This window comes from Chaetodon auriga, chromosome 16, assembly GCF_051107435.1.
Source record: "Chaetodon auriga isolate fChaAug3 chromosome 16, fChaAug3.hap1, whole genome shotgun sequence".
NCBI classification, from domain to species: domain Eukaryota; kingdom Metazoa; phylum Chordata; class Actinopteri; order Chaetodontiformes; family Chaetodontidae; genus Chaetodon; species Chaetodon auriga.
The window spans coordinates 3,283,337-3,296,246 of NC_135089.1; the positions used below are offsets into that span (position 1 = coordinate 3,283,337).

The 12,910-nt window shown below is 43.0% G+C and overlaps 1 protein-coding gene across 1 annotated transcript in view; it reads left to right on the forward strand.

Moving 5' to 3' along the window:
• The first annotated feature begins 436 nt into the window (after nt 1-436).
• Nucleotides 437-12,910, forward strand: part of mybpc2a (myosin binding protein Ca) — a 32,589-nt gene continuing 20,115 nt past the window's right edge. The window contains exons 1-5 of the mRNA XM_076753368.1: nt 437-452; nt 9,012-9,095; nt 9,240-9,388; nt 10,074-10,191; nt 10,427-10,475. Of these exons, the coding sequence (XP_076609483.1) occupies nt 9,038-9,095; nt 9,240-9,388; nt 10,074-10,191; nt 10,427-10,475 (374 nt within the window). The 5' untranslated portion in view covers nt 437-452; nt 9,012-9,037. The remainder of the gene's footprint in view (nt 453-9,011; nt 9,096-9,239; nt 9,389-10,073; nt 10,192-10,426; nt 10,476-12,910) is intronic.

A 12,910-nucleotide genomic window follows, 5' to 3' on the forward strand; every position in this document is an offset into this window, starting at 1 on the left:
ATTAATTTACATAATTGTTGTTTAATTGCAGCAGCCAAGGGCGATAAGGCTGCAGCAGCCCCTGCTGGTAAGTGTCTTCATGACATCTAATCTTAGCCCACAAGCTGTGCTTCAGAAATCCAATTTATTTTTGAGTTACGCATACAGTAATCAGCTATTATACATTTAAACTGCAATAACCACTGAAAAGCAAATATTTTATTAAAGGCTTCTCATAAAGATAGTTTAATTTTCTCATAAATTTTCTTCTTTCTCTCCTTTTCAGACAACAAGGGTAAGAAAAACACACTGCATTCAGCGTTTTGTTGATGTAACCGTCCATACATCATCATCATCATCACTGTCATCATCATCATCATCATCATCATCATCATCATCATCATCACTGTCATCCTCATCCACAAATGATGTGTGTCTCTCCCCTCATTCAGAGAAGCCAGTGGAGGAGGAGGGTAAGACTCGCAGATGAAACAAACACAGAAGCACTGAGCTTCTGTGGTGATGGGACTGAGTGTGGAGATGCATGATGCTACACACACACACACACACACACACACACACACACATTATATACATACATACATAATATTCTTTTATTAGCTCTGAGGACTTGTTAAGAGTTTATTTTAAGCACTAGAGATGCTAATTAAATCATGTGTTAGGAACAAAATAGAAGGTGTTTAATTTATGGGTCACATGATAAGTATATGTGTGTATAATGTGTGTGTGTGTGTGTGTTTGTGTGTGTGTGTGTGTGTGTGTTTGACTTTCCTCTTTCAGCTTGGACATAATTCAACCTGAGAATACGTACAGGACATGCAAATTAGTCTTTCACATTTGTCCTTCAGCTACCATTGTAAAAGTGTCTCGTTAGCATTGTTAGCATTCCTCATGTAAACCTTATGGGTGCTGGCTAAACAGCTCAGTAATTACAATTAAAGAAGTTGTTGGTGACATTGAGGCAACGCCGCATGCACTGGATGGAAAAAAAACTTCTTTTTAACTATCTATTTATTCATAGAGTGTGTTTTTTTCTTTATAACCAAAGGAATGAATTCACTAAAATACTTTAATCACCTTAAAGAATGAATTAAAGAATAGACCATAATGCAATGCAGGGCACATTTTCATTGGTGATGTTTTTGTTCAGTAAATACATGTTTAGATAGGTGAGCTCAAGTGTGTCTCTCTTTGGGAACTCATTATTTTACAGGATTGTAATTCTAAAATAATTTCCTAAAAGCTTTCCTGGAAGAAACTATGAAATTTGGTACTAATTATGGGCAATACAGCGTACAGTGTTCACTCGCTGTGGCCCCGAATGATTAACCGAAATGAACTGCATCAGCACACATCAGGTCAGCTGAACATGCAAAAATGTGTGATTTCTCCAAAGAAAAGTAAACAATTCAACATGATGCAGATTGAAAATGTGTCAGACATCAATGTGAAACCATGTGACGGTGTGAACGGGGTCGCTCGCAGCGTCGAACCTACGGGGAATTACCAGCTGACCCTGCCGCCCCCCCCGGCTTCACAGAGCTTTACACGAAAATTCAGCTCATTCTTCGGTTTTCTGTTTCGGTTCGCTCTCACTGCTCTCACAGTGTTTTCAGCCACAGCAGGCGGCTGTTTAGAGACTAGCTGGTGAACGTAGTCGAGTATTAAGCAGCTACTGAGCCACAAATTTCCCTCAAGAGTTCAGAGTTAAAGAGAGCGAATATTGGACTTAAATTCATCAGGTGGCAGAAACAAGCCTCCAAATGAACAGTGACGTTCATCTGTAACTGCTGGATGTGTAATTCAGCGACTGTTTGCTCACAAGTTGCTGTACTGTATTAACTGTAAAAGGTGATCTCAGTGTTTGTTTACAGCTCGTTTCTGCTTCCCCTAAATGGCCTAAACACAAACAAGTAACACCCCAAACAGTTATTGCAGGTTTAATTTCGCTGAAAGTCAACAAATTTGACTAAATCCATAACCAAAAGAGCCTTGTCTCATTTCCCTGTAATTAGCACCAAATTACATAGTTATTTCCAGGAAAATGTGGTATTACAGACCCGTATAATTAAGCTTTCACATTTATTCAGTGATGGGGAGTTTTAAAACATTGTGATGCAGTGATGTGTAGGACGCTGCTGCAGCTCCAGTGATCCACAGTCAGCACAGTGCAGGGGACACAGTCAACTCACATGCAAACACTGCAGAGTTTTGAGTGACAGCCGTCAGTGATTTGTCGTTTGATTGTCATCGCGGCCACTTCATGACGACCGGCTGTGGGTCGCAAGATGACACTGTTTTGTATGTGTGAGGAAGAAGTCTGATGGCAGATTTGTGCTCTCATTTCAGTCAGCGCGCCTGGAAATCCTGACCTTTCAAGTCCAAACCAAAGTTGAGGGTAATGCATTTGGCTAAATATGCGAAATAATTGCGAGTGGGCGCAGTAGCCCACAGCAGAGCCACTGCACCTTATGTGAGATGTATGTACTGTATACAGATCAGGTAGGATCATGTTCTGTGCTGCAACACTGCAGCTTTTTAGTTGCGGAGCAGCCGCATGCAGAATGTATACGTGCTGTATGCTAACGGAGACTTCCTGTGCTCGTAGCTCGTAATAATTGATGAGTCCCCTGAGAGTAAAACGTACTTTGTTGTACATTTATGTGCCGAGTCTGTTTGTGAATGTGTACAGTTTCAGTTCACCTTGTTGGATTGAATGTCAGTTCATATTATGGAGCAGCTCAAACACAGGAAGGAAGCAGGAAGTTGTGCAGTGCGTGTTTCTGTGTGTGTGTGTATGCAGGCGCTATCATTCATGATGAATTATTGCATAAACTTTCTGTGGCTCGTTGAAGGTGATTAAATGTGTGTGTGTCTGCAGGTGCAATGACAAGGTAGAGCAGTGTTATACTAATACTGCGACTGGTTTCTGCTCAGGTGCTGTTTTTGAAGGGGAACACTGGCCAACCTGCAGTGATATCCCACAGACTTTATCATAAGCAACATAACATTTGACCTGAAGGAACACGGCTGACATGAGTTCAGTCTGTTCTTAACTCTCTGACCTTTTGTTTAACCTGCCATAACTTATTGACCTTAAAGGGCTTAAAGGGTCAATCCACTGATTTTCCACATCAGTGTTTCCAGGTGTTTGCAGTACTGTTGCATACATGCTGATGAAGTTGTATGAGGAATTGTGTGTCTCCAGAAGGAGCCGCGTGAAGAGAAATGTCCTCCTCGTGTGATTTGGCCTGAGTCAGCGCTGGTTGGGCTGAGTACAAGTTTGAAAATAAAAAAAAATCTGGGAGTGTGGAGTCAGGAAGGAGACCTCTGGAGCCCGCTCCTCATCTCTGCTTGAGGCTAGCAGCTCAAGGCAAGATTAGCCGCTACTAGCATAACACACCCGAATCTGTGACCGGTCTGTCCAAACTGTCAGTGCTGAATCTCGACACGTTTAACAAGCGGCCGTGGTCGAAAAGCACAGCAGTGTCATTTCATCTGCACTTAGCAGTTCAGACTCTTCTCCATCTCACTGCTGAACACACATTTTCTCCAGTGATGACTGAGATGCACCACATGCTTTGGGATCAGGCCTGCCTCGGGTCCCAGATCAAGTATCAGGTGCTAGGACCCAAGTGGAGCCATCAAGACCTCCAGCAGTCAAAGGAGAACAGTAACTCAGCATGGCATGAGAAAACAGGAACCAAGAGTTGCATCTTCTGTCATGTTTTATACACACAGAGGAAAGAGAAAAACATCCAAAATATGAATAAAGTCTGCAGGGAGTGTTTCAGTCAGTTAGTCCCTGCAGGCTATTGTACAACATCCAAAACATCCACACCCAGAGCCAAGAAGTTTCCTCCAAATGAACGATAATGGTGATCTGTAACTGCTGGGTGTCTAATTACACAACTGTTTGCTAACAAGTTCGCTTTATCAACTTACTGTAAAAGGTGATCTCAGTGTTTGTTTACAGCTCGTTTCTGCTTCCCCTAAATGGCCTAAACACAAACAAGTAACACCCCAAACAGTTATTGCAGGTTTAATTTCGCTGAAAGTCAACAAATTTGACTAAATCCATAACCAAAAGAGCCTTGTCTCATTTCACTGTAATTAGCACCAAATTACAGTTATTTCCAGGAAATTATGCTATTAAGAAATTACGGACCCGTAGAATAAAGCTTTCACATTTATTCAGTGATGGGGAGTTTTAAAACATTGTGATGCAGTGATGTGAAAATCCTGAAAATCCTGACCTTTCAAGTCCAAACCAAAGTTGAGGGTAATGCATTCGGCTAAATATGCGAAATAATTGCAAGTGGGCGCAGTAGCCCACAGCAGAGCCGCTGCACCTTATGTGAGATGTATGTACTGTATACAGATCAGGTAGGATCATGTTCTGTGCTGCAACACTGCAGCTTTTTAGTTGTGGAGCAGCCGCATGCAGAATGTATACGTGCTGTATGCTAACGGAGACTTCCTGTGCTCGTAGCTCGTAATAAGTAATGAGTCCCCTGAGAGTAAAACGTACTTTGTTGTACATTCATGTGTCGAGTCTGTTTGTGAATGTGTACAGTTTCAGTTCACCTTGTTGGATTGAATGTCAGTTCATATTATGGAGCAGCTCAAACACTGTGTGAATGCAGGCGCTATCATTCATGAATTATTGCATAAACGTTTTGTGGCTTGTTGAAGGTGATTAAATGTGTGTGTGTCTGCAGGTGCAATGACAGGGTAGAGCAGTGTTATACTAATACTGTGACTGGTTTCTGCTCAGTCTTTGAAGGGGAACACTGGCCAACCTGCAGTGATATCTCACAGACTTTACCGTAAGCAACATAACATTCGACCTGAAGGAACATGGCTGCCTGCAGCCCGCTCCTCATCTCTGCTTGAGGCTAGCAGCTTGAGATTAGGCACTGCTAGCGTAACACATGTCGTGCCCATCATGTATCTGATGATGTTATAGAAGTGCAATGCTAAATCTGTACTCTTTTAACAAGCAGCTGCGGTTGGAAAGCAAAGTCCTGTCATTTTTCATGCACTTAACAGTTCACACTCCATCTCGCCTCTGAAAACACACTTTTCTCCTGTGATGACTGAGACACACCACATGATTTGGGTCTTGAATCAGGTCCCAGATCAAGTGTCGGATGCTAAGTGGAGCCATTAAGACCTCCAGTCAGTGTGAAGAGAACAGTAACTTTGCATGGCATGAAAAAAAATGTAGATATTACATTTTGATTATGCTCTTGTAACAGGAAAACCACGTCTTCTGGAGTGGCTTCAGGGGGTTATTATGCTTTTTAAAATGTTCAAAATGGCTGCCTTTACTTTACATTATGCCATCATTTCAGTGGCAGAGACACAGATTATGTGCTGTCCTGGCTAAACTGTTTTCTGTGTGTGTGTGTGTGTGTGTGTGTGTGTGTGTGTGTGTGTGTGTGTGTGTGTGCATGCACGCTCATTTTCTTTTGCAGTTAAATTAAACACATCTATTATCTTTAAAATCATCAATACAACCACAGAACCATGGACGACTGATGAAGCCGAGCGTTATTCCATCACGTGTGTGTGTGTGTTCATGTGCCACGCTGACAGCACATTAAACTGGATCTGCATTAGCGCTCATCTGGTCCAGTTCATCTGCTTAACCTGAGCTTATTCCTCATTAACACACGTCCAGCGTTCTGCAGGGAAGCACTTCGCTCAGTGTGTTTGTCTGTGTACAAAAGTGTGTGTGCGTACGTGTGTGTGTGTGTGTGTGTGTGTGTGTCCCAGCCTCTCTGAAGATATTGTCTCATAGGCTTATACATTGTCTTTAATCCGATCTTTGATGAACAGCTTTTCTCTTCATAATCACACGCACACACACACACACACACACACACACACACACACACACACACACACACACACACGCACACACTGCAGCCTGCGCATATCAGAGCAGCACTGTGAGGAGTGATTTAACCCTTCACTGTCAACATGACTAATTTCCATGTACCAACTGTTTCTTTTCATTCAGACAGCAATGAGCCCAGGGATGGTAAGGAAACTACACGGCACTACTTCCCAGCCTGCTTGTGCTTTCTGTTTCTGTGCTTGGGTACTTGTTTCTGAAACTGCTCCTTCCACAAGCCTGGGATTGCTCTGGTGACGGCCGCCACTGGTGCTTAAGATCGCAGGTTTTCACTCAGCTTAGGGAGGCGCTCATTTTAGCGGAGACGCAGCCTTGAAGATCTCCGGACATTGAGCATAACAGCAGCGACAATGATAACTTTATTTATGTTTCAAACAAAAGTGACAACATGCCTCATAGCAAACAGATAAAAGCAAAGTCACGACAAGTTCGTCAGATAAACTGTCAGATGAAGCAGGGTGATGCGGAATGGGTAAATAAAACACAAATATAACAGACAACAGAGAAGTTCATGACAGCATCTTGCAGTGAAAACACGCTTTCAAAGTGATTAAAAGCGCAGCGTTAGATTGCTTCCACCAAAGCATCCGAGAGAACTTTTGAGAGTGTTTTCATGTGACTCTGATGAGGTCTGCTTTACGAAAAGTGATATATCCTGCCTGTACTGACGTTGGGTATATCTCATATGTGTGTGTGTGTGAGTGTGTGTGTGACATGTGGACATACTACAACATACTACTGCTGAATAATATCACCAGTAATACAGTTCTTCATATGCTGTATGTACAACAGGAGCTTGAAGGGATGTGAGACACTGTGTGTTCTCTCTGGTGGCGCTCTGATGATAAATTGATGAAATACTGAATAAGTAATAACTGTGAAATTACAGTATTATACACTCTATCTATAGTAGTGTATTTTATGGCTGGAATGGATGGATATGTTCCTATTTTAATGTAGTAATACCCAGTCTGGGAGAGAATATTTGATAAGCTCTTATTCTACCGGTCCATGAATCCCAAATCATTTCCTAATAATTATCTTTGAACATTCCTACAAAGCGTATTTGGTCACTAAGTTTGAGTAAAATATTCAATTGATAAACTACCAAACAATCAACTGAAAGCGAAGCTGATTTTTAAAAATCACTCTAGAATTTCATATTTATATGTGAGTAAGAGTATAATTAGCTGCGTGATGCTTCTACGCTTCCACCAAGTTTAATGAAAATCTGTAGTTTTTCCGTAATCCTGCTGAAAAACAGACAAAACAAACAGAAACATAACCTCCATCGAAAAGCTGACAAGTCCGCCGCTCCTCTTGGAAGGACAGCGTCAAACTAAATCTCCAAAATCTGTTTCTACTTTCCTAAAATTAGTGCTAAATTATAAAACTCTGTCCAGGAAAGTTTCTGGAAATTATTGGGAAATTCTGAGGAAATGCTGGGCCTGTACAACGAAGAATATCTTAATATGGACTCTTACAAACTGTCTTCATTATCCAAAATATAAATAGGGTCTGCGGTGGGGGGTGGGGGATGGAGGGGGGTTCAGTCAATTAGTCCCTGCAGGTTATTGTACAACATCTGAAACTTCCATTGGCTGGAGCCAAGGACAGTGTCTGGAGTTAATTTGATTGAGCAACCCTCATCCCAAACACAGCGAGTGTCCGGAGTAACAGCGTTGGAGTGTAAACATTAAAAAGTGTCCCCTGGGTGCCATTCCAGGATCAGCTTCACCCACTTAGCATTCTCACTGAAACCTTTTAAATCACGCTGAACATCTGAACTTGGATCTGTCCTCAGGGGCACTTTTGATTAAAAGATCAAATTAACTGAGCCCATAAAAGCAGAGAGAGCGAGGAAGAGGCGCCAACGGTGTGGCTCTCTGAATTTATGGAGGCGCGTGACCTTACTCGACCACTGACCCTGGATCCATTCTCTCAGCAACTGCTCTCGTCCAATGGATGTCGATCCCTGGCCTTGCTCACTCCACTCGATTGGTGGTCCGATGTGTCTTCATCTTTACCTGCTGCTTGTCCGTAAACCCTCCCTTCCTGTGACACTTACAGTCTGTCTGACTCAGGATGGAAGCAGTTCATGTAGATTATGTACGGCTAACAACGTCCTGATTTCAGCAACATTAAAGTGATATTTTGAACGTAACTCATTAACAGTGGTGTGTTTTTTAATAAACAACAAAATGGATTTGTTAATTGGACTTTGAGGAAGAACAATGTGGTTTTTTTGGAGTGTGAGCACGCTGATTAAACGTGTGAGTGTTCACCTGAAGTCGAGGTTATCGTTGGGCCAATTAACCCTTGTGTTTAACAGCACCGAGCAGATACGGTTCAGACTGACGTGTTGCCCGCTCTCTCTTTCTTTTCCCCCTCCGATGCAGAGTTGCCTCCTGATGGTAAGAGAAACGAATACGTTAGTGTCTCTGTAAAGCATATCAACTGACAAGCAAACACCTTACAGAGGTTACATCAATTTACTTGCAAAAGAAACAAGTGAGCGGATAAAAGAGCAGCTCGTTTTTTATCGCCAAGATAAGAGTGTACAGCTTCAGCTTATGTTCTGTCAGGGTGGCAGACGATTGCAGAGTCAACCCTAATGTGATGTCTTCAGAGGTGATCTGAGGAGTCTCTTTATTCCCTGGGGCCAGCCCGTTCCAGGGGGCTCCATGGCCGCCTGTCATTTGTCTGAGGGTCCCTAATGGTTTGTGCAGTGTAACAGCGAACGCATTACGCAAACTCGCCGAATGGTTCTGCCTCATGGAAAGACTGTTGCTCAGTTTAAGTGCTAAATAACTCTACAAAAGCAATAGATCCCTGAGCTCAGAGGGTGGGAATTAGTGGTTTGAGACTTCTTATCATCAAATTATACTTATGAATTTATCAGCAAATAGGCATTTCACTTTAAAAGCATCACGATTAAGAAGCTGCTGCTGGGGTGGTTTGCTTGGTCGACTTGTCCCCTGTTGTCGTCTCCAGTCTGTTTGTTGTGTCTTCATATGAGTGGAGCCCTGATCACGATTTCCAGCTTTAATTTGTCCTCTGTGATTCGTCTTTTCAACAACCATCACAGAACATGTACCAGGGGAGGATCCTCAGATGTCTGAGCTGTCCGGCCTGTTTGTGGTGAAGCCGGAGAGCGCCACAGCAACAAAAGGTCTGGAAGAATGATCTCCCTTAAAAAAAACCTGATTTACATCTAAAATGAAAAGATTGGTCCACTTAGTGCCAAATTCCTGCCGGAGTACAGACAATTAAACTATTTTAATTCACGACTGTGTCTAATTGTCGTCCGTGGCAGGCAAGGACATCACGTTTTTGGCCAAAGTTGACTCCTCAAACCTGCTGAGGAAGCCAAACATGAAATGGCTGAAGGGCAAGTGGCTGGACCTGGGCAGCAAAGCTGGGAAGCACTTGCAGTTCAAAGAGTCCTATGACAGGAACACCAAGGTGCGTATGTCCATACTGCATGTGTCATTATAGCCCAGAAGACGTTTGTCCTTCAGAGGGAAATCTGTAAACAACTATTGGAAGGAAATTTTGTTAAAGATATTCACGGTTCTTACACAACAGATGGTCCTCTGCACCACAATCAGCTCAAACTTTCACTTTGGTTTGTGACCAAATATCTGCACAACTAATGACATTGTCATCGGCCTCAGCTGGACTTGGTGCTTAGAACTGATTAGCAAGTGTTAGCATGCTAACACAGGAAACGAAGATGGTAAAAATTACCTACAATACCTACAATAAACATCAGCATCTTGTTGTAGCATTGTCACTGTGAGTGTAGCATGGTGATGCTAACATTAGCACTGCTGTGCCTCGGTACAGCTTCGCAGAGCCGCTAGCATGGCTGTTAATCCGTAGTCTCACAAAGCAGTAAAATTTTAAAGTACTCAATGACCGAAATTAAACAAAATACCAAAATAAACAGTAAAAAATATTTTTGCATTGAATATTGTAGAGCTATCTCATAAAAGCCGGATCGACCCGAGGGGCTTCATCAGCCTGCCGATATCGGTCGAACTGTGCTGCCTGTATACTCTGCACGCGTGTTTGAGCACATACTGCATATCTGTGCACGGCTGTTCATTTAATTGCGTGTGCTCCCATCCCCCCCCACCCCCATCAGATCTACACTTACGAGATGAGCATCATCAAAGTAGTGGATGGAGACGCAGGTGGCTACCGCTGCGAGGTCACCTCCAAAGACAAGTGCGACAGCTGCACATTCGAAGTCACCGTGCAGGGTAGGTCTGGAGACAGACAATCACATTATTGTCATCTTCCATTCAGCGTGTCCGCCATTACTATGTAACTGGCTTTGTCAGCCAATAACTCAGGGAGTGCGACACACATTAGATCCTATCATTTAGCGGCCTAGTGAGGTCATCAGTCCATTATTCCTTCGCGGCTCAAGCCCGCTGTGTAATGAATTAACCTAGCCGAGCTCTCACCAGTCTTCCTCCTTCTGTCTGGTTTCAGCTGTACAAGAGGAGCAGCAGGACAACATCTTGGAGGCGTTTAAGCGATCGTGAGTGTCAGTGTCGGCGAGGGTCTACTCAACATGTCACCCATCACACTGTCTCCCATATGCTCCTCTGTAGATCGCTGCCTCTGGGCATCTGTCAGTCTCCACGAGTGTCTCTGCCGGTGTCTCTGTCTATCCCTCAGCCGTAGTCGACTTTGTTCGAGTCAGCCTGTCTGCCATTTTTCTCAGTCTGTCACGTCTCAATGCGTCTGCCGCCTTGGTGTTTTGCTTCACCTGGAGTCCCTCATGGTTTAGCATCTTATGTATTTCGTCACATGTCTCGGTGACAGTCTCTGAAGGGACCTTTTCTTTTTTTTTACACATATCTCACTTTCTATTTCTGTCTCTGCTTCTGCTTGTGTGAAGTGCATCTGTGTATGTATCCTGTGGCTGTGTAGCTTTTTTAATGAGTTTTTTTTTATTTCAGCAGCTCTTAGCCCGCATACTGTACGTGTGCTGCGTAACCGTAAATCAGCCGACACTGACACATTGAATCTCCCGTATTTCTAATCTGTGTTTAAAAATATAATTTCCTTCCCTCATTAGAGCGGAGAGCAAAAGCACAGGTAAGATGAGAAACTCAACAGGCAAAAAGACAGAATCACATTGTGGCTTAGACAGGATGTCAGTGTGCTTATTTGCAGAATGCTGATATGAGGGAGAGCGAGGGCGAGGCAGAGAGGTTGGTGTGATAAATGAGAAGTGAAAAGTTGGTTAAAGCTCAAATATGTTGCTGGAGAGATGTGTGTTAAACAGTGGAGGTCATGCAGTCCAACCTCCAGAAGGTAAGTATAGAGAATCCTGTTTCCTATGGGACGCTCATCTGTGTGTTCCTCTGAACATGTATTACAGTAGCACCACCAAATACATGTGGTCTGACTCCATTGTTTAGGAAACTCACTGCTGTTCACTCAATGTTTCTCTTTAATACGTGTTTCATGCCTGAAATAGCCCAATCTCCCCACTGTATGCCCCGGGCATATCAGGCTATTTCTTCTTCTTCTTCATGGTGTCACTTTGCTGACTGATTGTCCGACGTGACAGGGAACATATTCTGTGGAATACATACTACATGCCTGCACTGCCGCCTGCCACTGTTTCTCACATTGTCTGAGGAACGGTGCTGCAAAAACATTTCCTGCTTGTGCTCATTTTATCCCACAGTTTATTCTCGAGAGCGTGCGGCAAGTCAGCAGACATGCAGTATTTATACCAGCGATGGGAAAGTAGATATTTTACTTAAGTAAAAGTAGCCACACCACAGCATAGAAACACTCTGTTACAACTGAAAGTCCTGCATTCAAAATCTTAAGTAAATGTGCAAAAGCACCAAAAGCAGAAGTGCAGAATAGCCTGCGTCAGAATAATATATATACAATATTATATTGGTTAGAATTATTGATGCATTAATGCGTTTATCACTTAGATGCTGCATCTGGTGACAGTGGAGCTCATTTAAATCACTTTACATGCTGCTGATATCTTAATCAATAAGAATAAATACACTAGTTGTTTTTGTATTTTAGATTGATAATCTGAATCACAGCAATCCTTCAACGTGGGTACAGCGTTGTGATTTTTAGAATGGGAGTCTGCAGCCAAAAACAGCCCTGTGTTAAAACAATGAAAGCGGCTGCTTTGGTCCCGTATGAGTAACAGATCCATGAGTTTGAAGGCTTGTCAGACACCCAAGAACGGCGCGATGGTTCATAAAACTCAGCGAGGATTCTTAGGAAGATGATCACAGCGACAAACATTTTACTTTACTATTTACAACGTTACAAATTAATGCATGAGGAATGGTCGTTAGCCTAAGCGTGATTGGCCACTGCACCGGTGCCCCTGCTGCACTGCTGCACTGGTCTCATTCTGAATCATGGTGCGTTGGTCCATCACGCAACATCAGCATCAGTTTGTGCCACAAAACAAGGTTTACATTTGAGTTTTTGTTTAACGGCGAGCATCAGCTTTATCTGGATGCAGCTAGAGTTCTTCAAAACGTTCATTTCACATGAAATGTTTCTAATAACGGGCCGTTGTGAGAAATGAGCATTTTGTGCTTTGCTCTCAATGCACATGCTCACACCATGAAAAAGAGCTCATTATAGTAATCCCCTGTTTCCCATTTTCATGAACTCCAGTCCAATTTGCTAGACCACAACAGCATTGGGAATATCAGTGTTTTCACATCACTGAGTTTTATTGTAGATTCAGGAGAAAGGCATCAAAACATACTTAGTGTAAAACATCCTACAACACCTTTCTTCCATGGTGGCAGTTATCTGATGCAGTATTCAAGAATCTGTCAAAAGTGCTCAAGGAGGTTGAAATCTAGCAATTGTGGCGGCAGTACACGGCTAACACGGTTTTCATGCTCACCCAACCATCCAGTGATCACGTGTGCCCTGTGAATGAGGGCATTTTCACCCTGGGAGAAT